At 37.7% G+C, this 26,399-nt stretch overlaps 1 protein-coding gene across 5 annotated transcripts in view; it reads left to right on the top strand.

Annotated features, from left to right (window-relative positions):
• The first annotated feature begins 2,034 nt into the window (after positions 1-2,034).
• Positions 2,035-26,399, top strand: part of LOC113076907 (latent-transforming growth factor beta-binding protein 3-like) — a 41,011-nt gene continuing 16,646 nt past the window's right edge. For 2 of the 5 annotated variants that reach the window (XM_026249519.1, XM_026249531.1), the window contains exons 1-18: positions 2,036-2,693; positions 14,971-15,119; positions 15,359-15,473; positions 15,968-16,134; positions 16,301-16,406; positions 18,078-18,164; positions 18,955-19,074; positions 19,148-19,327; positions 19,818-19,931; positions 20,034-20,047; positions 20,204-20,273; positions 20,876-20,962; positions 21,115-21,240; positions 23,823-23,948; positions 24,050-24,178; positions 24,344-24,463; positions 25,353-25,475; positions 25,652-25,774. In XM_026249519.1, the coding sequence (XP_026105304.1) occupies positions 2,453-2,693; positions 14,971-15,119; positions 15,359-15,473; positions 15,968-16,134; positions 16,301-16,406; positions 18,078-18,164; positions 18,955-19,074; positions 19,148-19,327; positions 19,818-19,931; positions 20,034-20,047; positions 20,204-20,273; positions 20,876-20,962; positions 21,115-21,240; positions 23,823-23,948; positions 24,050-24,178; positions 24,344-24,463; positions 25,353-25,475; positions 25,652-25,774 (2,197 nt within the window). In that variant the 5' untranslated portion in view covers positions 2,036-2,452. Of the gene's footprint in view, positions 2,694-14,970; positions 15,120-15,358; positions 15,474-15,967; positions 16,135-16,300; positions 16,407-18,077; positions 18,165-18,954; positions 19,075-19,147; positions 19,328-19,817; positions 19,932-20,033; positions 20,048-20,203; positions 20,274-20,875; positions 20,963-21,114; positions 21,241-23,822; positions 23,949-24,049; positions 24,179-24,343; positions 24,464-25,352; positions 25,476-25,651; positions 25,775-26,399 lie in introns of all 5 variants that reach the window. The other 3 variants (XM_026249523.1, XM_026249548.1, XM_026249540.1) reach the window with 2 other exon arrangements.

A 26,399-nucleotide genomic window follows, 5' to 3' on the forward strand; every position in this document is an offset into this window, starting at 1 on the left:
TGATGTTTGGCTAAAGCTCTCCTCCCTTCTTGATTCTGAAGTGACTCATGTGTCCGCTTAGGCGTTATTATAGTCTCTGTGACGTAAGTCAGGACCACTCTGCTCTTCGAGCCCACACCCTGCCTCCAGACCACAGTCCTTGCTCTCCATGCTGTGGTAAGCAGGTTTTAATGTCACATTGAGGGTAACTTTTGTTGGGCTGAGTGCTCGTCCCACTTCACTGTGACATCAGACTGTTATAGTGCTTATTCAATCACTGTTTTTCATTAACAGAGCTTGTCATGTACAGTAAGTGGTGTTGAGGTTATCTTCCTGTGAGAACTCTCCTTCACTCTTAGAAATAAAGGTTCTTGTTTTAAGAACTGTTCACTGAGAGATTTTTAGGAACTCTTCTATGTTGTGATTCCCCCCCTTTTGAAACCTTTATTTATTTATTTATTTATTTATTTTTAAGTGTTGGCATCCTGTTGCAGTTTTAGGATGCCTAATGTTGCATTAATTATTGCACTATAATTTTCATGTAGTATATTCATATCATGTTTTTACCAAATTATGGTAATTATGGTAATTTTTTCTGTAAAGACACTAAACATTTAACCCTGTTAGTGACAGTGAAATTATTATACTGGCAGTACAATATTTTATAAGGACTTTATAAGGAAATTTGCTTTTGGAATGCATTGTGTAAAAAAAAAAAGAGCCTGGCATGCAACAACTTGCTTTTTCTGTTTTGCTCTCTGTGTGTATTTTAGCATAACACTCTTATAATGTGTTTGAGCAACTTTGCATGTCTGTTTTGGGTTTTAGAGCTGCATGCCTATGTGTAGCCAAAAATGTAAGATCTGCCTGTGAACTTGATGTGTGTGTGTGAGAAAGAGAGAGAGGAGCTCTCATGCAGTCATTTCCTCAGTGAATGAAAGCAAACATTCTCACTTTTCTTAAAGGAAGTGACTCAACTCTCTAATGTTGCCTCTACATCATTCTACTATACTCTCGTTGTTTATTTTTGCCCATTTTCCCTCTCTCCCTTCTTGTTTTATACATGTCTCTATAAAATCACATTTTCTTAAGTTTCAAAAAAACTTGTCTGGTAACAAGAACACACTGAAAAAGTGTTTATGCAGGATTTACCTTCACATAATCAAATTTGTGTGAATTTACAAATATAAAGAATGTAAAACACTTAATAAAACATGATTTTTCTTTATAGAGACACTGAAACTGTACATGATACTCCAAAGAATGCTAGTTAATATTTAATTGTTTACATGTATAATAATACTTAATGGAATGTCATGACACTATTATCCCTGCTGAAAAAAAGAGAATGGTTTGTTTTTTTGAAGCAGGACCATAACCACCATGACCCCAATAATTAAAATGTAATTAAACCAATATTTGAAATTCTTGCACTGCTCTGATGCACTGCAAGAATGCGCAGTACTCTAGTTTGTTGTTATGGATGACAAAACAAGTTTTAATCGTTACATTTTAAGGTGTTCCTCTGGGTGCTCACAGCGCCCATCAATGTAAAAATGATTGAGATGGCCAATCAAATCAAAGTAGTTCACAGAAGCAGAGCATTCCAGCTCAGAAATCGTCAGTTCCGACGTTGAAAGAGAGCAAGGTGGAAGACCAATTAAGACCAATGAACCGCTTTTCAGCAGTTAGATTTTGTTTGTTTGTTTGGGGTTGGAGGCATCTTGCAAGATTTGGAAATCACGTGGTAAACTGCGCTCTTGCGCCGCTCAAATAGTAAACACTAGAAATTAGTGTTGCCCATGAAAAATTAGATGGTATTTCCACTGACATTTTAGTGTCATTTTCGTGTTTATTGACCCTGACTGCAGCGGAAAATCGCGCGCAGCACCCTCACCGGTCGCTTGATGAGTTCGAAACGAGGGGAAAAGGTGACGAGGAAAAGCACCGACGTCAAAACCGCTGTGAGTCCCGCTGCTGTGCTGCTCTGCTCTGGCCCTGCGCCAGCTCGGCTGCCCGTGGATTGGCTCTCGCTTTGCCTCTCCTCCTCCTAAACTTTCCCAAACTGCGATACGTACACACGCCATCCACGCAGAGACTGAGAACTATGCCTTAAGGAATGAGGAGTTTTTCATCTTATTCCACTGCCAGGTTGCCTTTTAAAACATGTAAGGATTTCAAAAAGCCTTTTAAAAATGTCGCAAACGGCCTCGATGCGGATAATCTGTATTTTTTATCTACCGAACCGGACGTGATTTGTCAAGTTTCTTACTTGAAACGAGGCAGGAAGGAATCGGGACAACTTTCTTCGCGAGGACTTTCATTGCCAGCGCTGCTTGGGAAAAGAGCGCGTGATTGTGTACATTTTCCAAACGGGGCTCCAGGAAGGACTTTCTGATCCGTGCAGGCTTTTCGGGGAGATACTGTGGGGTGGTAGCGTGAATGCCCTGTGTTGGCACTGAGGGATGCCAGCATGCCCTCGCTGATTCTCTCCCATCTGCTCCTCATCTGGCTCGCGCTCCAGCGGCTGGCTCTGTGCGGCGAGCGCGCGTCCACTCGCGAGCGCTTCAAAGTGGTCATCGCGCCACTCATCTGCAAACGGACGTGTCTGAAGGGCCAGTGTCAGGACACCTGCGAGCAGGGCAACAACACGACTCTCATCGGTGAAAACGGACAGTCGGCGGACACACTGACCGGGCCAGGCTTCAGAGTCGGTAAGTCGATTCAAACGAGTTTATAACGGTGATTATTCGGTTTGGTTTGTTGACAGGGCTGCTCACGAGCTCTATTGTTGAAGTTTTTGCCACACTTGGATGAAGGACCTTAAACCTTAAACCTTAAACAATTAAACGTTAGTTTACCCAAAAATAATCCTTTCACCTTGAATGACTTGAATCACATATTTCCTTACCCTAATGTTGTTCCAAACCTGCGTGACTTTATTTCTGAAGTAAAAACACAAAAGGAGATGTAGGCAGAATATTAGTGACTGAAACCGCCAGTCTCCATTCACTTTAACTGCGTCTTTTTTCCATACAATGAAAGTGAATGGTGACTGGGCCTGTCATTCTGCCTAATGTCTTTTTGTGTTTCATCTAAGAAAGTAAGTAATGCGAGTTTGGACGTGTGAATCAGTTATGACAGAATTTTTATTTTTGAGTGAGATGTCCCTTTAATGTACAAACTTTATGATTGAATATAGCCTATGGCATGTGAGTCTAGTCTGTGAGTGGAAATGCAATAATAACCCCCTCTCTCTTTCTCCATCTATTTCTCTCTCACTCATGTTTAATGGTTTCTGCATATTGTCTGGTTGGAAGTGTAGCTCTTACTCTGAGCTGTATCAGATTGGATGGGGTAAGGCATGGTGCCATAAAGTCTACGCAGCAAGATCTGCACTGCTCACACATTCTCTTCTCTTAAACACACACATACTGTACATGCACATTCTCTTTGTCCACATAAACACACACTTGCAGTCGACACAGTCTTAAAATAGTTTGTATGTTAGTAAGAGAAACCCCCTTCTGCAAGGGTTGCTGTACCAGTTTGTTATTTCAAGTCAAGAATGCCATGAGCTGATATGCTTAGAGAGTATATCTGCAAGTAAGTGTGGGTAAGTTTAGCCCAACATATTTGTCTGGGTTTTTCATTAGTATTGTGATGAAGTGATGGTTATTTTAGTTCTCCCTCTCAGCAGGTTCATTTGGTGTGTTGTCTCTCTTTCTCTCCCTCTTGCTCTCTCTAATTTTGTCTGCTGGATGCCTGTGTGTTTTTGAATGTGTTGAGTCCAAAAATAAATAAATGTGGTAAAAAATAGAGGAGGAAGCTGAGTCACTGTTGAGAGAAAGCTACATTTATGGAAGTCTGAAGAAGTCCCCACACATCAGTCTCTAAGACTCTGACCAAGAGCATCTGTGGTTCATGGTCTGTGTGAGTGTAGAAGGATGTGGGATATTTCTGAATAACAAACATCATAGCTGACCTATATTCTCTGATTTGTTAGAATCTGATTCTAAAACAAGCACAGCTTTATAATAAGACCTAGGCCAATAATTTGTCTGACAGATTAGTTATTTTTTGTAACAGTTATTAATTATTTTCAGTGATATTGTTTATTTATCTTTTGTCTACAGATAAATTACATTGTTTTGCTCGAAAAGGAAAAAGATTTGACTAAGTTGAAAGTCATTTGTAACTCTCTACAGTCATTTTCAAATTCTCCCAGACACTTCAGAATTTTCAGATTACAAAAACCTGACCTATCTAACCCTTACTCTACACAAAAATGATTTGTATTGTCTGTGACACATTCTCATACTCTTATTCTTTAACACAAGTCCTTTTGTTTGCATTACAATCTGAGGTGGTTTACAAGATTATGAGAATAGACAAGAAGCCCCCAAAAGCTCTTTAATAATGCTTCCCCACTGACAGGTTGAAGTTTTTGTTGTTTTTGTTTTATTTATTTAATTTCACCAGACTTGAATTTTTCCTTCACAAGGAATTTCAGTTGCTAGTTATCCTTGTCCAGAGTCCAGAGTTCATGGTGTTCAGTGGAAATAAGCACTGCAGCTACATTCAAACCTTTATTTTAATGTCAACAATGAGTTAGTCATGAAGTATTTTACCTTTTGCTTAAAGCCTGACTCATACATTTTACATTTTTCCCTGACTTAGACTTTGTGGTTTCAGTCATGGATTTCACATACCGTCTGGAAAATCAGGGACCATATGACATACTCGCATGTTGACTCATCTTATTTGATATGCATAGTCTCTACCTTTTCTTTTCGTTAAGTTAATTGTGGCCAAAAAATGAGAATTTGCTGAATTAAAGATGTAGATGAGTCCTTTTCTGTCCTTATTGGCCCCCTCATCTGAACGCTCTGTTTGAATAGGTGTGACGGATTGCCTACATCCTTGGACGCTTCTTTGATTTAGGTTCAAAACATAAATACTCAGTACATATCAAACGATCTGTAATAACAGACAAAGGAATAGTGACAACGTTTGTTTGTAAACACATTTGCGGTAAAATGAAGTGAACAAAGGACCTAATTCTTACTGACAATGACATTCACTCTTTCCTGGGATCAGAAGGAAGGCAATACAAAGTGTTTTTCCATTTTATGTTGTTGTCTTCTGAGCCATCTTTATTGTTTTTTTGTTAGTTTTTTATTCTGCATAGACCTGCGTTTGCCTCTCTCGTTATTTACATCACATGCGTGAATCGGTGGGCGGGACTAAACAGACAGTGATGTAGTGTTGATCATCTTCTGCGGAGGTGGGGTTTAGCCACACTATTACGTCATAAAGTAGCACATTCCACATCTGGTCGTTTTGGCAGATTGGCTTCAATTTAAGCTGTTTTAAGACTAACAAGAAACGTTTGAGTTCTGAAACTTACAGGATGTTTTCATAGTGCAGTGACCTCTTGTATGTCAAAAGAACAAAGAAATGTAAATGTCTCAGTTCACGACCCCTTTAAGTACTGAGAAAGCAGCCTCTTATTCTCTTTTTGTGTTCCTCTCTCTGTCTGTCAGTGCCAGGATCTGGGTTTTGTGGTGCGAGTTGTGTAAACCCCAAACCATCCTCCACTTCTGCAGAGTGCCCAGAATGATGCCAGCATGCCACAGAAGCCCTGCCCAATGACTATTTCAGTCCTCATTCACACACACACACTTGCTACTCTTTCACATGCAAGCCTCACATATTTTCTTGTATTTTGGGGACTTCTGTTAATTTCTTTATTTAACTCAGTTCTACTTACAGTACAGTCTGCGATCCCTCTTTATTTGACTACTGCAGTGCAGTGCTCAGTAAATTGTGATTAGATTGCACACAATTGTATGAGCCAGATTTATTACATAACTAGATACATGAAGTCTTTGGGGCTAATCAGTCTTTATTCCTCCCCTGCACTCATTTTGCTCAGGCTACGCATGGAAAATCCATGCAGCAAGCCACAAAGGAACAGTTTGAGAGTGGAAGATGTGTCAGAAATCCAGCCGAACATTCCAGAAGCGGGCCAATCCTTGTGTGTTTGTGAGTGTATGAGTCAGTGTGGTCATCTACCATTTGTCATAAGTATGAAGTGCAGTAGTTATTATTACCTTCTGTATCATCAACCTCTGGTTTCTCAGTCCTTTCCCCTTGCCATCCTTCTTTACCTTTGTTTTTTAGTTTTTTTCTTGTGTCATAATTGGTCTTGCCAGTCTAAGACTTTGAAACCATTATTCGAGGTTGTGTTGGAAAGTGATAAGAGAACACTATGTATAAGTGAGTATCTGTCTTTGAGGGAGAGGTGGCAGCTGTGGGCTTTTTAAAAGGGCAATATTGAAACTCAGGCCCTTAAACAAGCATTCTGGTTTACTCAGAGTAAACTCACTGCTTTTCACTGTGAGAATGAGGCCAGTTATTTAAAGCAGAGCAAAGGAATGTCTTCATATGTATGTGTATTTTTTATTTGGCCCCATACCCTGTGGTTATTCAGAAGTGAAATCGTGAAGATAGTAGACAGGGTTTTTGAGTGATACGACTAATTTAATTCTTTTAGGACATTTTAGACATCCCCTCCAATGTTCCTTTGTGATGCTCAGTATCTAAAGTTCAGCTAAAAAATACATTTCTGTTATATTCACATCGTTCCAAACCTGTATGATTTATTTTATTCTGAAGCACATAAAATAAGATATTTCAAAGAATGTCTTTTTTGGTCAATGCAATGAAAGTCAATAAGGTCCAGACAGAGTTGTTTTGGATCCCACTGACTTTTATTATATAGACAAAAACAGTTCTTCAAAAAATATTTGAACTGGTGAACTATATCCCTTAGTCAGGGCAGTCACCATTTAGAATTTTCCACGAATGAAAACGTTGCTGTGAGGGGTAGACTACAGTCTTTACAGTGGTACATACTGTATAAAGGTAATAGATCACGTAATGAAAAATATTTTAGTTTTTGAATTCTTTTTTTTTTTTTTTTTTTGGAAAGATGTTTAGTCATCTGATCAATTGACATGTTGTTAAACAATGGTACAATCCGTTAAGCACGCTGTACTTCAATCCCTCATAGCCTTGCTTTCATTCCTGTTAAAAGTTAAAAATGGCACTACCCTGACTTAGGAAAGGCCTAGACGTTTAAATATTACTGGTTAATAACATCTCAGAATAATCATAGATCAGTAAGAGGCAGTGATGTCCCCAGGGGCCCGGGACATCATGTCTGGTTTTCATTTTCATTGGTGCCATTGCAAACAGAGACACCAAAACATCAATATTTTCTCAGTCAGACTAAACCTTACAACTTCAGTTAAACACGGACAGATAAAGCACCACATCAAGACTCTTTTGACCATTCTGGATTCACAGTAGCATGCTCCAAGAAAAGGTATAAATAGCTTCCAAATACATATATTTTTCAACAACTCTCAAAAAAGAAATTTCCAAGGAGTCATTTCATCATGGTCTTAGTGTCTGGATTATTTTCCCTCTGCACATGAAATCTTCTGCAATATTCCATTCTAAATGTCCCTTTTCCTCTTCCTTTCTCTCCATAAATACACAAATACCCATCAAGCACTGTTGATGACATCACAGTCTGCTGTCAGCATTCCATCCTTCTATGCCATTTGACTTTCAGAATCTTGAACCTCTGCTGTTGCCAAGGTTACGACATGTTCTGGCCCCATAGATATATATACATAGATGCCTCATTAGCGACTGTTTCTATGGGCTGCTATATTTAAGCCGTCCGCCATATTGTAACGGTTAACTTGATGTCATTCACCATGGTAATAATCACTGAATATTCGAAAGATTCCACAGTCCTGCACAGAATGGCTCAATGGCTTGTTGAGAAACTACAGTATTGTGAATGACGTCAAGTTGACAGTTCCAAAATGGCAGCTGAACTTAGGAGCCATTGAATGGGGCATCTATACATATATATGCTGTCCCCCATGTGACTGTGTATAGATGGTTTCAATGGCAACAACATAAACAAACGTTTCTGTGCATGCTCGCATTTGTTGCCCTAACTTAACTTCCGGTAGACTTCCAAATAGAATCAATAACAACAGCTAAGTAGTCCCACTAGAGAAGATAATTTTTGATAAGTAAAAAATGTTTGCTGCGTAAATCTGAATTACTGTAAATGCTAATTCATTCTGTACCAGTAGGAGTTGCTTTAAATTGGGAGAAACAGAGGTTTCCCCAGTAACTGCTGTACACAAAGAAGCGCTGAGCTTACAAATGCTGCTTTATCAGGCATATAACATGCAAGATGAAATGAAAATGACATCGAAAATTTAATAGACTAATTAAAGATAGTCTTCCTTTAGAAATATAGTGATAGAAAAACACCTGTGCCTCGTTTGGATTTTTAATTGTGCAGTACGTGCTCATGTTTATTCAACGAAGCCTTATGGAAAATCAGTCAGTTTTGATACTGTATAGTGCCACAAATAAATAAATGTATGGGAAACACATCCCACAGCACAACCATCACCTGAACGTTAACTGCATTTGTAGACAGCACCATAGACAGACTGATAAACAAACACAGACCAGAAGTTAACTTTGGGCCAGGCGCATGTTCTTGATGAAAGTCTATAAGAAGCTTGCAAGACCTGTGTCATAGCAGGAAAATGTAAACATTGAGATGAAAGGGAGAGGTTGGCCCACACAGGTTTGATGTTTTATTTGATGTGTTTGTTTGTTTGTTTTTTTGTAAGATCTGTGGATGAAAGTTATTTTGAAAATTATTTTAAGCTAAGGCCAGACTCATGACAAAAGTAGAGGTGCTTTGAAGTAAGTTTCAAAGTTTTGGAGAGCAGATTTGTGTGTTTTGGAAGTCAAAAAGCTTTTATTGCTAAACCTGTCTAGTTCTCATGGAAAATGTTTGAAAGAAAATGCTTCTGTATTCACAAGAAAAAGGCATCCATACATGCTAGAATGTTAATATTTGTGTTTGTGTAATATTTGTATGGTGTGTTTATGTATGTTGAGATACAGTACAGTACATGTACATTCCGTTTCAGCAAACACTCACTCTTCTCTTTTCTAGACTTCTCTCTATGCATTTTTAAAGTCTTTCTGATGTTTTTATGCATGTCAGGTTTAACACACAGCTGATAATGATTATATACAGGTAGTATATTTTTGGGAAACTTGGGTTCAGAATTATAATGGGTGTGTGCTAGGGTTGGGCCGATAGACTATGCCATCGTCCATCGCCGATGGTTGACAGACATCACAATGTTAATCTGACATTGACGAACCCAGTAAGAGTTATATATAAAAAAATTGTCTTTGATCTTTCAAGCTGTTTAATTGCACTCAGTGGGCGTTGCATGCATCTGTCCAAAAGAAGTAACATAAAAAGCACCCAAACATAAAAAAAAAAAAATGTCTCGCATGGCTCCTGGGAGTGAACAAAGGCCTGTAGCGAATCGGTGCGTTTTTGTAATAAAAACATCCATATTCAAAACGTACTAATCACTTCAATATAGCTTGCGTTCACTATTGTGCATGGAAGCAGCTCTGGGCGAAGGACTTATGAGTTCGGCTTTGTGCGTGCGCCACTCAGAAGTGACGGACACGAAAGCACTGGGGACAAAACAAAACATTAAGATCCAGGGGGTGAAAACTTTTAGAATTTGAAGATCAAGGTAAATTGTAATTAATTTATTTTCCAGGACCATGGAAGTATCTTCTGTTGCTTCCGAAAGGCAGTACTAAATGGAAAAAATGTTTTCACCCCTGGCTCTTAATTCATCGTGTTTCCTTCTGGAGCATCAGTGAATGTTTGAACATTTTTTAATAGTTGTGTTTGAGCCCCTCAATTTTCGTCAGTGTGAAAAGATGGATCTCAAAAATCATACAGTCACTGCTGGAAAGGGTTCAAATATACAAAAGATGCTGGAAAACTGAAGATTCCACAGGAGATGGAGGATTTTTCTGAAGAATAGTTCCCAGTTTAACTGTTCAGAACAGACAAGGGACTCGTGAACAGCTATCACAAAACAAAAAACACTTGTGGATCATCCAGGTAACCACACAGTACTAAGATCCAACAAACTTTTGAATGGGGTTATTATATAATTTTAATAATTTCAGCTCTTTTAGTTGTCTTGTGGAATAAATGTAAACATTGTTTATGTAAAATATCTTACTCAGGACAGGGGCAGCTGTGGCCTTATGGTTAGAGAGCTGGACTAGTTACCTGAAGGTTGCTGTTTTGAGTCTTGGTGCTGGCAGGGGTTGTAGGTGGGAGGGAGTGAATGAACAGCGCTCTCTTCTGCCTTCAATACCCGTGGGCTGAAGTGCCCTTGAGCAAGGCTCTGAACCCCTAGTTGGTCCCCTCGGGTGCTGGATCTATAGCTGCCCACTGCTCCGGGTGTGTGTTCACTTCTCACTGCTGTGTGTGAGCAATTGGATGGGTTAAATGCAGAGCACCAATTCTGAGTATGGGCTACCACATTTGGCAAATGTCACGACTTTCACTTAAATTAAATATGCATTTTGAGAGATCTCTCGTATTAAATGACTTAAATTTCTATAATGCACCAGTGGCTGAGAAGGAACTAGAACATTAGGTGTGTGTGAGAGAGGAGTACAGTACCACTGATACAGTGGTGCAATATATATAAACACAAGTTTATATATTGTGGTTTTGTCATATGTCTCTCTGCCAGGGAGAGTCAGTGCTCTGTATGCATGTGTCTGAGCTTGCTGGCCTTTGTGCCAGGGTATCTGAAGAATGTGAGCATTTCTTTGCTTTTGCACCACTGTATCAGTGGTACTGTACTCCTCTCTCACACACACCTAATGTTCTAGTTCCTTCTCTGTCACTGGTGCATTATAGAAAAACAGCTTACACTTCTTTGTTTAAATATATTAAACAGTCTCACTTTCTTCTAAACCTCTGAAACAATTATACCTAGTTGTTTAATTTGTTTTGAAAAAACAGTTTATGGTCAGCGGTTTGCTGTGTAACTGTTTAAAAGTTTTATGTGCTCTAAAAATGCATGTGTGTGTGTGTGTGTGTGTGTGCATGTGATTTCAGAGAGAGTTCAGCACATAAATGTCTTCATACCTCTGCTTGTAAATTATATTTTGGGTTAAAGACATTTATTGAGCACAAGATGAGATAAACACTAACAGACAGAATGAGAGTCTACACTGAGGAACAGAGATATAGAGCTGACTGACAGTTTTGATGGATAGTGCTTTGGATTGATCAAAAGTGTTAAAAAATCCATTTCAAATAAATGCAGAAAAATGTTATAAAGAAATGTTTATTAAAAACCAAATCAGCATGTTGGAATAATTTCTAAAGGATCATGTAGCACGACTGAAGACTGGAGTAATGACTGAAGAACACAATCAGTAAAAGGTTATTTATATCCTTGCATATCTCAGATTAAGGCAGTTAGGGACCTGATGTGAACCCTGCTGAGGTGAAGTTGATTTATCCACTGCTGTGGCAGGTTTATGGATTTAACTGCAATGCTTTTTATACTGAAGTGTGAGAAAGCCGGTATGAATCTTTCAGTTTCTTACTGTAAATACATGGTGATTTTCAGACAGGCAATGGATTAGATGAGCACAGCAGACACACCCCTGACTAACCCGCAGAAAATCATCACACGGTCTGTCCTATCGTATACACCCCACCCATCAACACACACACACACACACACACACACACACACACTCTCTCTCACTCACTCACTGGGTCTGTTAAATCCATTAACAGGCTTTTTAGCTCAGACAAAGAGTAAGAAAGTATTTGACATTCCTCCAAAATCGTGAGCACACAATATGTTTTAAGATTTCTAAAGCTTTTGTCAGTGTTCTGGTCTTGCTGAGATTAAAGTAAGTATTTTATAAGCAAAACAAAGCTAGTGGAAGCAGATTTGACAGATCAAACTAAGATTTTGGTTGTAAGAGAGGGCAAGATATGGTGACTAAAGCTGTATTTTCGAAACCTTGAGTACTGCAATTAACTCAGCAGGCACAGACACACTGAAGCATTCACACACACACACACACACACACAAATCTACACACAGTTATGAATACATAGGCAAAAACACAAGCTTCCACACATAAAATCACACACACAGCCTCATATTCACACCCACATAGGCTTTAAAGCTTCACGGTACACATGCACACGCTGACAGAATGGCACTTTACATTCAGTATGTCTCTGCTATGAATACTGGACCATTAGACATGTAGAAAGAAAGCAATAAAGTAAGAAAGAAACCTTTTAACTGTTCATTTTCTACTCATAGGGCTGTTTGTTTTTGTTTCTGTTAGAAATGTGGTTGTTTGTTTGTGTCTGTCATATTTATTATCTTCTGGCTTGGTTTTGCTTCAGGTGTTTCCCCTTCTCTCTAGCTTTCTCTCTCTCCTTCTCTTGTAAGCACACTCTTATAAAGTCATCCTATTTTTATGTAAAGTAAGAATAGTGCTGGTGTGGGAGCTTGAATCAGTGTGAGCGTGTGTGTGTGGGTGGTAGTCATACTCATACGCATGCAGACAGACTCCGGCCAGCTGTAATTGTTTCCGTGTGTTGTCCTCATCAAGTTATAGGAGAGCCACAGTTTGCTACTGCCAGCCTGATCATATGTCTTTGTGCTCTTCAAAATTGTCTAGATTCAAGAATCTGGATTTTTTTTTAGTTGTTTTGCACATCTGTTCTCAAGATCTTTGCAGTCCACTGACTTCATGCTTGTTGTTTGAAATGCTTTTAAGATGTTTTGTTTTATGATTGTATATCAGTCGTATTCCTGACAACATTTTCTTCAATATTCTTAATTTAGCAAGGGCTAAATATGAAAATACTTGTTTACATCCAGTATTAACACATAAAATATTAAGGTTAAAACTATAAACTTGATGTGATGATAAATATGTTTAAATATGAATTCTTGCTGATTATGGGCTAGAAGTCTAAATCTGCATGTGACAGGAATTACAGGAATTGTTACAGGAATTTAAATACAGATATTTAATGGATATTTGTTTTTATCATGTATTTAAGTTGAGATTGGACTTTGAACATTCATTTTTTTGCTACTTAAAAGCAGTATTGTTAGTATTTTAGCACCATCTAGTACTACACTCCACTACAGCATAGATTTTTATTTTACAAAATAAAATAAGAAAAGTTTTTAGCATATAGTATATGTAGGGTTTTACTTTTTTCCTAATTGTAAATGTTTCAACTATAAAATCCATAATTTTGGTGACATTACACTCTGCTCTGAGTTTTATTTATTTTTATTTTTTTTGCCTTCTTGCTGATATTATTGTCTTATTTTTGTAACTTTTTTCTCTCAATGTTTTGACTCTTTAAATCACAGTGGATGATGTGGCTGTCATGTATTGACTCCTATGTATGTTTCTGATTTACATTATATAGTTACTTTTTATGCAGTGTTGTACAAGTTACTTCCAAACTGTAATATATTATAGATTACTTGTTACTGTAATTTAAAAGTAATTCCTTACTTTAAAATATTACTCAGATATTGTCTCAGAATTGTAATGCATTACATGACTCCTGTATTACTTTTGAGTTACTTTCACAAAATCTCTACAGAAGTAGAACTTAACATTCTGAAATGACAAAATGTACTGCAGAGCATTTTACCTCCAGTAGAGGATGATATGGTGTAGCATAATAATTGTGGGCTATCCAGGCTACTAACAATATAGCTGAAAAATTGGCAAAGTGAACACAATGCAACACAATGCAAGAAAGGATGAAAGGATCACAAACGATCCAAGTCTCATTAGCCGCTTTTCCACTGGCCAGTGCGAGCCAGGGCTAACAGCGAGCCGGGTGGAGCTAATAGCCTTGGACCTCGAGCACAAAGACAGAAATCGTGCCGCGTCATGCCAGTATCCTCGCAGCACTCCAGTAAAACCCGCCCTAAAAACGCCTTCACTGGACTACATCACACAATACAGCGAGAGGTAGATGAATAAAAATAAAAATAAATCGATAAACAAACATATCAGAAGCTGTTGTTTAGTCTTTATTTGCAAAGTTGGACACCACATGCAGCTATTGACTGACCACGAACAGGAAACAGAACTTATTTGCTGCATTTTTTGATTGCTGTGTTTTTATTTTTTAATACAATTTTGGGCTAAAAGTGTGTTGTGACGCAAGTGTTACTGAACATGTTACTGAAAGAAATATGTTACTGTAATGCGTTATTCCCAAACACTGTTTATATGTTAAAGGGATAGTTCCCCAAAATAAAAAAATTATGTCATTAATGACTCACCCTCATGTCGTTCCAAACCCGTGAGACCTCCGTTTATCTTCGGGACACAGTTTAAGATATTTTAGATTTAGTCCGAGAGCTCTCAGTCCCTCCACTGAAGCTGTGTGTACGGTATACTGTCCATGTCCAGAAAGGTAAGAAAAACATCATCAAAGTAGTCCATGTGACATCAGAGGGTCAGTTAGAATTTTTGTGTAGCATTGAAAATACATTTTGATCCAAAAATAGCAAAAACTACGACTTTATTCATCATTGTCTTCTCTTCCGTGTCTGTGTGAGAGAGTTCAAAACAAAGCAGTTTGTGATATCCGGTTTGCGAACGAATCATTCGATGTATGAACATTCGAACTGAATCGTTTGAAATGGTTCACATCTCCAATACGCATTTATCCACAAATGACTTAAGCTGTTAACTTTTTTAATGTGGCTGACACTCCTTCTGAGTTCAAACAAACCAATATCCCGGAGTAATTAATTTACTCAAACAGTACATTGACTGAACTGCTGTGAAGAGAGAACTGAAGATGAACACTGAGCCGAGCCAGATAATGACTCGTTCACTGTACAAGAAATTATAATATATAAACGACATGATGTAAATAATAATAACTATAGTATCTAAATATTCCCAAAGCTGATATGTCATTTCTAATCTGTAATCTGTCTGTGTTTGCAGTGGTGTGTCCTCTAACCTGTATGAATGGAGGAGTATGCAGTACCCGCACACACTGTCTCTGTCCACCAGGCTTCACGGGACGCCTCTGCCAGTTCCCACTTCGGACTCAAGCTTCTCGTGGCAACAAGCAGCCTTTATACACCCTGCAGGTGAGCATCTCCTTCAGACTGTGTGTTCCACAGACTTGTAAATGCATCCTTGGAAAACTTCTAATGTTGTTGCTTTTTTTTTTTTTTTGTCATATTGATTCCAAACAGACAAACGAATGAATCAAGACCAGTTGTGATTACACGAGAATATACTAAATATATCTGATGGCTTTTGAGGGTATTGTTAGATCTGGTTGTTTTAGATTGATAATTGACTGAGAATAAATGATTCTCCTCAGGTGATGCCTGAGACCAAGAGTCTGTTAGAGCCAGGTGGTACAGGTGGGCGGCAGCAGATGACACAGACACACTCTGTGTTCACTCTACAAGGCACTGGACATCACTCTTCTGAAGGTAATTTCATTCATTCGCACAGGACATTTTCACTTTTAATTTGACTGAACTGTGGTCTCATTTGCTTACATATGTACACATAAAAATAACAATGTGAGAATATTTCCATGCACAAATAATTATCAAAAGAATGACTAAAGCTCATTCTATTACATTTTGTGCTTTAGCTCAGTCTGGATTGGTTAGTCTGTTTAAGTATATGTATAGGCATATGAACAGCTGGCTAATAAGTGATCCCAAATATGACCATATGCTATCAAGGTCAATATAAATGTGTCTATACAGTGTTGTTATTGTATACTAAAATACTATTGCATACTATTTTAAATTGAAATAAAATGAAATACTGGAAGACAAAAAAAAACACCTTATTGCCTTTGAAACTACCTGAAATAAACATTCATTATTGAAATACACTTCATTTTTATTAAAAAGTTATTTAAAAATAACTGTATATTTCCTTCTTTTTGGTCTCTATTCATTCATCTTTCCAGTGCAGGTCAATGTTCGTGTTGTTCACACGCCGGACACTTCAGTTGTCATCCATTCTCTCGACCAATCAGAGAGCAAGCCTCACAGTGCCAAGACAGTGACCCGCCTCCCTCCACCAACACATAAGCCCAAGGGGAGGTGCTTCCAGGAAACCACACCCAAACAGGCTGTGAGTGACAGTAGATAAGATGACACGGACTATCTGATTTGCCTATGAATTTCTTTATATATATATATATATATATATATATATATATATATATATATATATATATATATATATATATATATATATATATAAAAGAGACTCTAATTCGTGCTCTCTCTCTTTGTAGTGTAGTAGTAACCCTCTCCCCGGCCTGACCAATCAGGAAGACTGCTGTGGCAGTGTGGGTAATTCATGGGGCCAAAATAAATGTTACAAATGCCCATCACTACCTTGTAAGTTCAAATAATTTGTTATATAATATAACTTTCCTTAGGAAGTTGCATTTTATTGTTTCTGTCCAAGATCAAAGTGTGTGTCAGGCCAAAAACAACAACTTCTCATTACTAATTCTTAAAAAGTAAGAGTTCATGCCACAGTCCCACTGCTCAAGTCTGTTTTTCCTTATAAATTCACCCTGCCATAGCTTGACGAGTGGGAATGTGTCATTGCAGTCTTGGAGTTAAGTTTCCTTGTGGGCTAGAAGAAAAATGCTTTTTTTTTTTCCACTCCCATTTTCTCTTTGTAACCCATTTGATGTCTCAGAGCTCAGTCAGATGGTAATCCTGGCCCGGTAAACGCTTCTGTGTGTGAGAGGATGTGTGTTAGTGTTTTCATTCGAGTGTGTGTGTGAATGTCTGCGAGTTTCTTCGTGCCTCAGCAACATCACCATATTTTCCAATGACACACCCTTTGCCGTAAAAGGAGACAAAAGTGAAGGCTGGAAAAAAAGAGGGAAAAAAAATGTTGGCTTTGGCAAAAGCCTTCTGGAAAGCCACTCTGTCTCTGTTCTCACATGTTCTTATAAAGAAGAGAAAATATCAGCTTCAGTGAAATGTTCCCATCGCGGCCCTATTCTCTCTTTCTCACACACACAGAAGTGAAGCACATCACACACAACACACTATGCTACCAGTAAATCACCTCTCAGATAGGGTTGTGCCCATAGACGATGGTAGTCCGAGATATCGACGATAGCAGATGTCTCTGTCAATAGTCAAGATGATATAAGGCTCATTCTCCTATTAATGTAACTATTATTATTTTTATTAGGCCGCCTAATTTATTATAATTCGGCTATCAAACTGGCCAGCTATTTCACTTCAGCACCGCATTTCACACACACACACACACACACACACGTGCGCGCGCCTGTAGTCAGTGAAGAAGTTGTAAAACTTTGACTGATAACTCATTAAATACATGAAATGAAAGAGACAGAAAATGAGGAGTTGGTGTCCCACACATTTGATGGCAGGTACACGGCAACACGATCTTCTGATTCATGAGAGATTAACTCTTTCTTGGTGTTACAAATAAAGACAAAATAATAACAAGGCGGCAGAGCAACTTATCCATATTGGTTCTCACATAGTCCTTCTACATCATCACCACATAATGTGCGTTATAAGTTAAGTGATATACCACACTATAATGTGATGCAAGCATGCAAAATACATAGTTTTGTCCCTTACAAAGTCTCAATCCACAAACAGACGTACATCGTCTGCAGATATAAGGAATTTCATTGCACTTGAACAAGTAATCTGAACGGCCTATATGTGTGGAATATTTTAAACGAGCCCTCACTAACTGAGTTTAATGCCACAGTTATGTTAGAATGCATCTAATTCCATGCTCAGATGCAGCAGATTTGTCACAGGACGCGTGATATGAACTAGCTCTTTTAAATACAGTATTTTTATATTTAACATGAGTTTATCAATATGTTTGAAAGTATATTTTTTTGATTATTGGGGATTCCTTAGGCTTTTATATTCCCTTCATTGATTTGTTGTTTCATAGTTTCATGTTCTGGTATATTTAAACAATCAAACAAGCTAGCCTAGTAGAGATGCTTTGGCAGTAGAAATGATTAATAGTTTGTCTGAATTTCTCTCATTCAGATGCTGGGAAACACCAGACTATAGTAGAGGACTTTGGCTCCACGTGCCCTCAGGGATACAAGAGACTCAACAACACTCACTGCCAAGGTAATGTGTATATACATGCTGGATAGTGTGTGTTGTATAGGTTTTACAAATTGTAGATATGTTACACATCAATAAGCATTAAATTAACACAGACAAGACGCCTGCCAAAACATTTTCTCTGATGCCATTTAGTAGAAATATCACAGCCAGCCACAGGCAGAAAAAATGGTTTCTATTTCTATTTGCTGCATAGCCAAATCAGAGGTTTTTTGTGTTTTATTCTTGAGATTCCACTGGATAAACCGCAGGTACCAATGTACAATAGATTACTATTATTATATATATATATTACTCCTGAATCTCAATTGAAAGAACTTACAAAAAATGAAAAGAAACAATTTCTGGCATCACTATTTTAATTGTTAGTAATTCAGGTTCAGAAATTCTTAGATGATGGAAAACCCATCAGCATCATCTCCGACTGCAATTGTAGTTACTTAACAGCCTTTACAGTGACAGCTGGAAAATCAGTTACAAAGCTATATTTGACAAAAAGAGTGCTTTCTTTTTGACATGAATTTTCTCAGCTGGTTTACCTTGATTTAATGGAATTCAAATTATTTTAAGGATAGTCTTTTGACCATTGTAGGCAATGTTAGGCAATCTTGAATCTTTACCCATGAGCATAATCTGAACACTCATCCTGACCCTAAGCCAATTTCCTCTTTTCTTTTACTCATGGCTTGTATAGGAACAAAAAATAAAAACTCAATTTACTTTGGACATATTTCATGAACTAATCACAAATACTAATGATTCTTTTGCATTTTTATTCTTTCTCTGCCTTTAGACATAAATGAATGTATGATGCAGGGGCTGTGTCAGAATGGAGAATGTTTAAACACACAGGGAAGTTTCCGCTGCACTTGCAATCCTGGTTATGTCCTGGCAGAAAGGACACGCTGTGTTGGTAAAACATAAATATGTGTGCACAACTCACATGTAACACAAATATACAGTATGCTCTACAAACCGTCATAAAGATCTTTTTACTCTCTTAGCATCAACAGCAACTGTCGAGCAGGGGCTCTGTTATCGGATGGTTACAGAAGCAGGGAAATGCGAGCATGCTTTTCCAACACACTTTACCCAGGAGCTATGTTGTTGCACTGTGGGTAAAGCATGGGGAAGCAATTGTGAGAGGTGCCCACAGGATGGGACAGGTGAGTGTGCCTTCTGAGGGGGGATGTGCACAATTCAGAATTGATTAGAGATTGCTTTTAATTTCTGAATTTTTAAATTCAGTCATTTTTAAATAGAAAAAGTATTTTTAAAAAGCCTTGTTTAGACGTTTTGGAAAATGTTTCAAAGTTTGATGTTTAAATATTTAAGAGCTGTTTGAAATGCTACCTATAGACATTTTGTATTAACATTTGTGGATCAGGGTGGAAGAACACGTAACTTCCAAGAATTCATTACCTGTGTCGAATTTCTTCTTATTTGAATCCAGTAAATTCCTCCTCTTGTCATTCCTATTCATATTCCTTTGTGCCAGTCGAATTAAAATCCAGTGTCAATTCTTCAATTATGAATTTTTCTCATCCTGTTGTGAACATGTTTCCGTGTCTTTAGAGAAGTTTTCGAATCTCTGACTAATTAATCTTTGGCTTCTCTCTCTCTAATGCTTCCTTCTTTCTCATTCTGTTTCTCTAGCTTCCTTTAATAAGATCTGTCCAGCGGGGAAGGGGATGTCTTTCCTGACCTATCATGGCACTCTGTCCATTCAGCCCCTTCTGACCAGTATTGAACACTTTAATCCTGACACTGGTACAGATATTTGTATAATTTCTCAGATCAAAATTATTGAAGCATGATTGCTATGTTTTTTATTGACTGATTGTTCATTGTATCTTTGTGTTTGTGTTCCAGAGGTCAAGCCTCCGGTAAGATTCTGGTTTTAAGCCTGAATTATCAATGGAGAGAAGAACAGAAATCAAAAGTCATCTTTGACAGAAATCTCAGTCAGAGTTTTGATAAGTATATGAAGGAAGATCAGTTGTAGACTGTTCACTTAATTGATTTTGGTCTCATGTCAACAGGAAGTCCCAATTCAGACAACCACGCCCATGCTGCCCTCTACAATCAGCACGCACGTGCCTCGCCACCCAGGTACACTTTAGAAAGTGTAGTGCTGTGTCTTTGTCACGTCTGGTCTGTGTTTCCCTGGGTGTCCACTAGTGGTCTCACTTCCCCATAGGCACCCCACTGCAGGCACTACATTTCCCACAAGGCTTGTCCCTTCATTACGGTTAATTGCACACCTTTTAATTGCACTCAGCTTTTCTCCACTTTCATCGTCTTCACCTATCTATATAACCGGTCTGTTTTCTATCTGTGTCGTGGAGTCCTTGTTTTCCCGCACCCGGTTTTCTCGTGGTCCCTTGTGTTTTCTTGTTTCTTGTGTTTCTTGTTTTTGGACTGCTTTCCCCGTTATTGACCTCTAGCCTGTTTTGGATTTGGATTTTGGATTACCCCATTAAACACACTGCATTTGGATCTCTCGTTTCCTGTGATCTATTGTTACTGTCTTTCTCCATAGCTCACATGCTAATGCAGATATCACCACAAAATTACAAATGTTGTGTCCTTAACATTAATTATCTGCATTTATTTTTCAGTCTCATTCTTTTTCATTTGCTCACAATCTTTTAAGTATTTCAAAATGTGTCTTTTTCTTACCTACCTCTCCATTTTTACTTCCATTTCTTCAGTCATTGTGGCCAGGCCAACAACTCCTCCCATAGTCCATGTGCCTCCAGAGAGTGATTCACATGAATTGGCCCAGACGCAGGTCTCACGTGAGTTTCGTGACAGCTTGTCAGTTAACTCTGCGGTATTGGTCTATGCAAGGTTCTTTTTTGGTAATTTAATGAGAAAAGTGTTATTAAATGTTCTTTTTTTTTCTTTTTTTTTCACAATTATGATTGTGTTTGGGGTTTTGGTATCACAGCAATGGATGACTGCAAGCTGAACAGGAATATATGTGGTCATGGAGAGTGTGTGAACACACAGAATGGTTACATGTGTCACTGTTACCCTGGATATCAACCACATGCACAAGGAAAGAGTTGTGTGGGTGAGTACATGTAACACATGTAAACACACACATACTGTGTGACAAATGCATGTATTCTGAAATAAAAATAACTGTACTTGTAGTGCATAAATGATACACTACTAGGGATGTCAACGATTAATCGATGATCGATTAATTGTCGATAAGAGATGCAATCGATTAAGGCTATCGATGGTCGGTTAACCGATTCAATGTTGGGCTGCGTGCGGCTCATGCGCACTCAACACGTGCGAGCGGCTGTGAGTGACGGTGACGATATATAAAAGCATCATCATTCATTCACAATGTACAAATTAAGCTTTTAATGTGATTTAAACTTTAAAGTACATTAAAATAGAAACAACATAAAAGTTCTTCAACATTAAATGCAATAGAAATGTAGTTACTAATCATTTCATCAGATAACTGTTTTATATCGTGCGCTTTGCAGGGCTGCGGGACACAGTGACAGGACAGGTAGTCTATTCATTCCTACAACTTGTCAATTCATTCCTACGAATTATTAATGTGGCAATTGTCCATGTTTCATTAATTTTGTTCCCTAAATAACCCATGATTTAAGTGAAATAAGGGAACAAATTAATAAATCGAACGAATTCTTAATTCATGAAATCTTTAATTTCCCTTCCCATTTTTACCACAGTAAGAGATGCGAAAACAGTTATTAAAAGCGAAAGATAATAAAATAAACCTGGGAAATTAGAGGGTTAGACTATGAAGATTTAGGAAAAGAAACAATGCCTAAATATACTGAATTTGTGGAAATTCGTGACCAACCGGCAAACCAGAACAAAGCCGCGTAAATGAAGACTATGGGGTCCAAAAGCATGGTCGCGATGTAACATTTTCCAGTTAACCTATTATTCCTCTAATAAACAAAGCTTTTATACCACACTTGTCATAATCAGATCTTATCATTTCTAAATAAATAATTGCTGGATTCAAAACAGCGATTAATAGGCGCTGTGACCGACACATTCCTGGAGCATTCAGTTTAAATAGACCGTAGTATACCGGTCCACTCTGCTGTTATGCCAAGGACGTTTTTGCTCATATGAAGAGGATCATCTTTTCCGTCTATATGCGAATGCGTGTTAAGTACAAGCCTAGTTTACATTATAAATAATAGTTTAACATTCAAATACATTGCGAATATGGAAACATTTCGATTTGTGCCGAATGAGACATGAGCAATAACCTCCAAATAAATCTAGCCAAATCCGCGCTCGCTCATCCTCGACTGCACGCATGCACTGTCACGATCTAATGCGCTGTATGCCGGATTTTAAAAAATCTGACATTTTCTAGGACAGAATCCAGCAGGATCAAATTAATGTGAGCAACTGTGTTTTGGTGCAGCAGCGCCGATGTAGTTCACTTAATGTGCAGCGCAGTCACACGCGCTCCACATTTCGGATAATTTTATACAATAATGTCCGTTGAAAACATCGCAATTGTGCTTTAAAATACAACAACGAGCACCACAAAACCATTTAAAGAGGCGCGTTCAGCGTTCTCCGTGCGGGACTGGAAACTGTCAACAAAGTAAAATGACCTCAAAAGTATGGCGCGCTCTCTTCATTTTATCAAATGATCATAATCGCATCTATTCATTTTATAATCCTGCTACTAGCATTTTATTCAGACTAAAACCTCTTTAATTCAAGTGAGAAAGCGTTTTGTGTGTGTGTGTGGCTTTTGCACATCCTGTCATACCGCTGACTGTGTGCCTGCAATAGACGCATTTTGCAGTATTATGGTTAACGATTAATCGATTAATTGATCGTTAATTTAAACGACGATCGATCATGGAAATAATCGAAATTTGACATCCCTATACACTACCAATCGTGAGTTTGGGGTTGGTATGATTTTCGATTCTTTTTGAAAGAAGTCTCTTATGCTCAGCATTTATTTAAGAAGTCTGCATTTATTTGATACAGTAAAACAGTATTATTGTGAAATATTACTACAGTTTAAAGTAACTGTTTTCTATTTGAATAGATTTTAAAATGTAATTTATTCCTGTGATGGCACAGCTGAATTTTCAGCAGCCTTTACTTCTGTCTTAAGTGTCACATGATCATTCAGAAATCGAAAAACAATTTTTTGGATTTGGTGCATATATTATCAACAAACAAAAGTTGTGCTGCTTAATATTTTTGTGGAAACTGTGATACATATTTAAAAAATTCTTTCACCAATAGAAAGTTCAAAATAACAACATTTATTTTAAATAAACGGTATGGTAATTGAATGGTAGTTTATAATATTTAATAGATGCAAAATGCAAAAGCCTCTTAACGCCATCTAAACTTTTCTTCCTAAAACTAGCATTTTTATCACTCTCCTATATTTGTTTAGTTATTTACTATAATGACATAGAAAAGGACTTGTGCATTTCCATTAAAGTAAAATTACTGAACCTAAACATAGGACACCGATAAAAATGCTGATTTAAAAAGAAAATTTCAGACGGCATTTAGAGGCTTTTACATCTGAACTCTTCATATATAAAAATGATTATATTACACAATAAAGAATTCTATAAAATATATAGAATGTTTTCACTCTTTCTGTAGATGAAAATGAATGTGACATGGAGCCATGTGGTAGAGGTACCTGCTTTAACACCGTGGGTTCCTACAGATGCAACTGTCACCCTGGCTACAAACTGGTGGTGCATCATGGGAAACGCAGATGTATTGGTGAGTGACTAGCATGGTCTATTCAAAGGCAGTGGACAGCTACTGTATGTATGAGCATATCAATAGAGGTGGCCAACACTTTTCTGCATGCATGTTTTCAGATATAAACGAGTGCTCTAAGCCCGATATCTGTGGAGTTGGAGGGCATTGCACAAATATACCTGGCTCCTATAAGTGTGAGTGTCTGCCGGGCTTCCGAAGCAAATCCCGCAGACAGCCTTTCTGTGAAGGTGAGGACACCCACGGTCCTGTTCAAAGACACAGTGCACTTAATGTTAATTGTAGACACCTATAAACCGTTCCTGTCTATCAAATATGGCTAATTTTGTCTTTAAATGTCGGTGAATGTTTTTGAGAGTCTCACCGTCTCTACTGTTGCCGTCTCTCAAATGCAGATATTAATGAATGTTCAGACCCAAGCACCTGTCCTAATGAACAGTGTGAGAATACTGTTGGATCCTATGAGTGTATACCCTGTCAACCTGGATACCAAGCACAGGGAGGAGTGTGTTATGGTCTGAATACTTGCACACACACACACTTGCCACTCACAAACAGTTTAGTTCACATTCTTAGAAATAAAGGGCTAAGCCCATTTCAACTACCATCAGCTCCTTGCACAGACTTCCAGACATTTCATGACTTAACCAAAATGACTCTCTTTTCATTCCCTTTTGTGCATGCCATTTTCTGTCATTAACTTGTATGATTATATTTATCTGTTGGCCACTCTGCTCTTTAGATGTTGGTCATTAAAGAAAACATGTACACTACTTTTCTTTTCTTTTTTTTCAGCAAGGGCGCAATAAATGGATTAAAATGACAGTACTGACATTCATAATGTTAAATAATATCTTTATTTCAAATAAACACTGTTCTTTCTATAAATTCCGGAATCCTGGAAGAAAATGAATCACAGTTTCCACAAAAATATTAAGCAACTGTTTTCATCATTGAGAATAATAAGAAATGTTTCTTGAGCATCAAATTAGCAAATAAGAATGATTTCTGAAGGATTTGTGATGCTGAAAACTGTGCTTTGCCATTACAGGAAAAAATTAGATTTGAAACTATATTAAAATAAAAAATAGTTTTTCTCTTTGTAATAATATTTCATAATACTACTTTTTATTATATTTTTTTATCAAATAAATGCAGCCTTTGTGAACATTAAATACTTCTTTCAAATACATTAACAGTCATACAAACTGATTTTTGCACACCAGATGAGGAGCACAGTGGCACATCGTGATGTAATGTGATGCAGTGCTTTGTGACCCCCTTAAGTCATACTAGACATGTTTACGCAGACTGAAGGAAAGGTGATGAATGTGGGGTGTTTTTGACAAATAAAATTGACAATTGCATAATCTTACAAGAGATGTCTGTCTCTCTCTCTATCAGATGTCAACGAGTGTCAGAAGCGTGGTGTGTGTCTGAACGGCCTTTGTGAGAACTTGATAGGATCTTATCGATGTTTGTGTAATGAAGGCTTCCTGCCTGAGGCTGACAGCAAAGGATGCAGAGGTCAGTGGCACACAGACAACAAAACTAAACAACATGCTGCTAAATAGAACACTTTCTGCAAAGTTCTTTCTAAAGAGAATAAATACACTGTGCAAAAATAATTCAACTTTTACATGAACAGAATTGAGCTTGTGTATGTGTTCTTAAAGGTTATCTGTCTGTTTGTGTCTCCACAGACATCAATGAGTGTCAGGATAACCGTCTGTGTGCTAATGGTCACTGCATCAACACTGAGGGGTCGTTCCGCTGCCAGTGTTACTCTGGTTACCAGCCTACACAAGAGGGAAGCCACTGTGAAGGTCAGCTAGTAATTGCACAATACTGCACACTATGCTGAAATATCTGTATACCACAGTACGAATACACTACACACACAAAAAAAACATGTAGTGTATGATTCCATCCAGTTGGAAGATATGAAGCATGTTTGATATTTTGAGCTGATTGTAGGAGACATATTGTTTTCATTTGTCATACATGTGTTTTCGCATTAGAGCTTGAAAGTCTGTGATCTGGTGGTGTGATCCTCAGTCGTTTAGTTTATAATGCCCAGTTTTACTCTGTTACCATTTACAAAGTCACCCATTGTATGATGCCTAGTGTTTTAAAATCTCTCTAGCTTTTAAAAGTTGTACTGTATAATGTATTCCAGTCTTTAGCATGGCCAGGAACACAGTACTGACCAATCAGCATTCAGGACCAGAAATATCCTTCTTTATAATATACATTTACAGTAGTTAAGCAATCATTACGTCAACAATATTAAATAATAAATAATAAATTCAAATAATATTAAAATAATCCCCTAATGTAAAAAGTCTTTTTTCAGTATTCGTTTGTTTGTTTGTTTGTTTTTTTAAGAAGTATCTTTTGCTCACCATGCTGCATTTATTTAAACAAGTAAAACAGTACATTTTGGAAGTA

The sequence above is a fragment of the Carassius auratus genome, chromosome 5 (assembly GCF_003368295.1).
Source record: "Carassius auratus strain Wakin chromosome 5, ASM336829v1, whole genome shotgun sequence".
Taxonomy (NCBI): domain Eukaryota; kingdom Metazoa; phylum Chordata; class Actinopteri; order Cypriniformes; family Cyprinidae; genus Carassius; species Carassius auratus.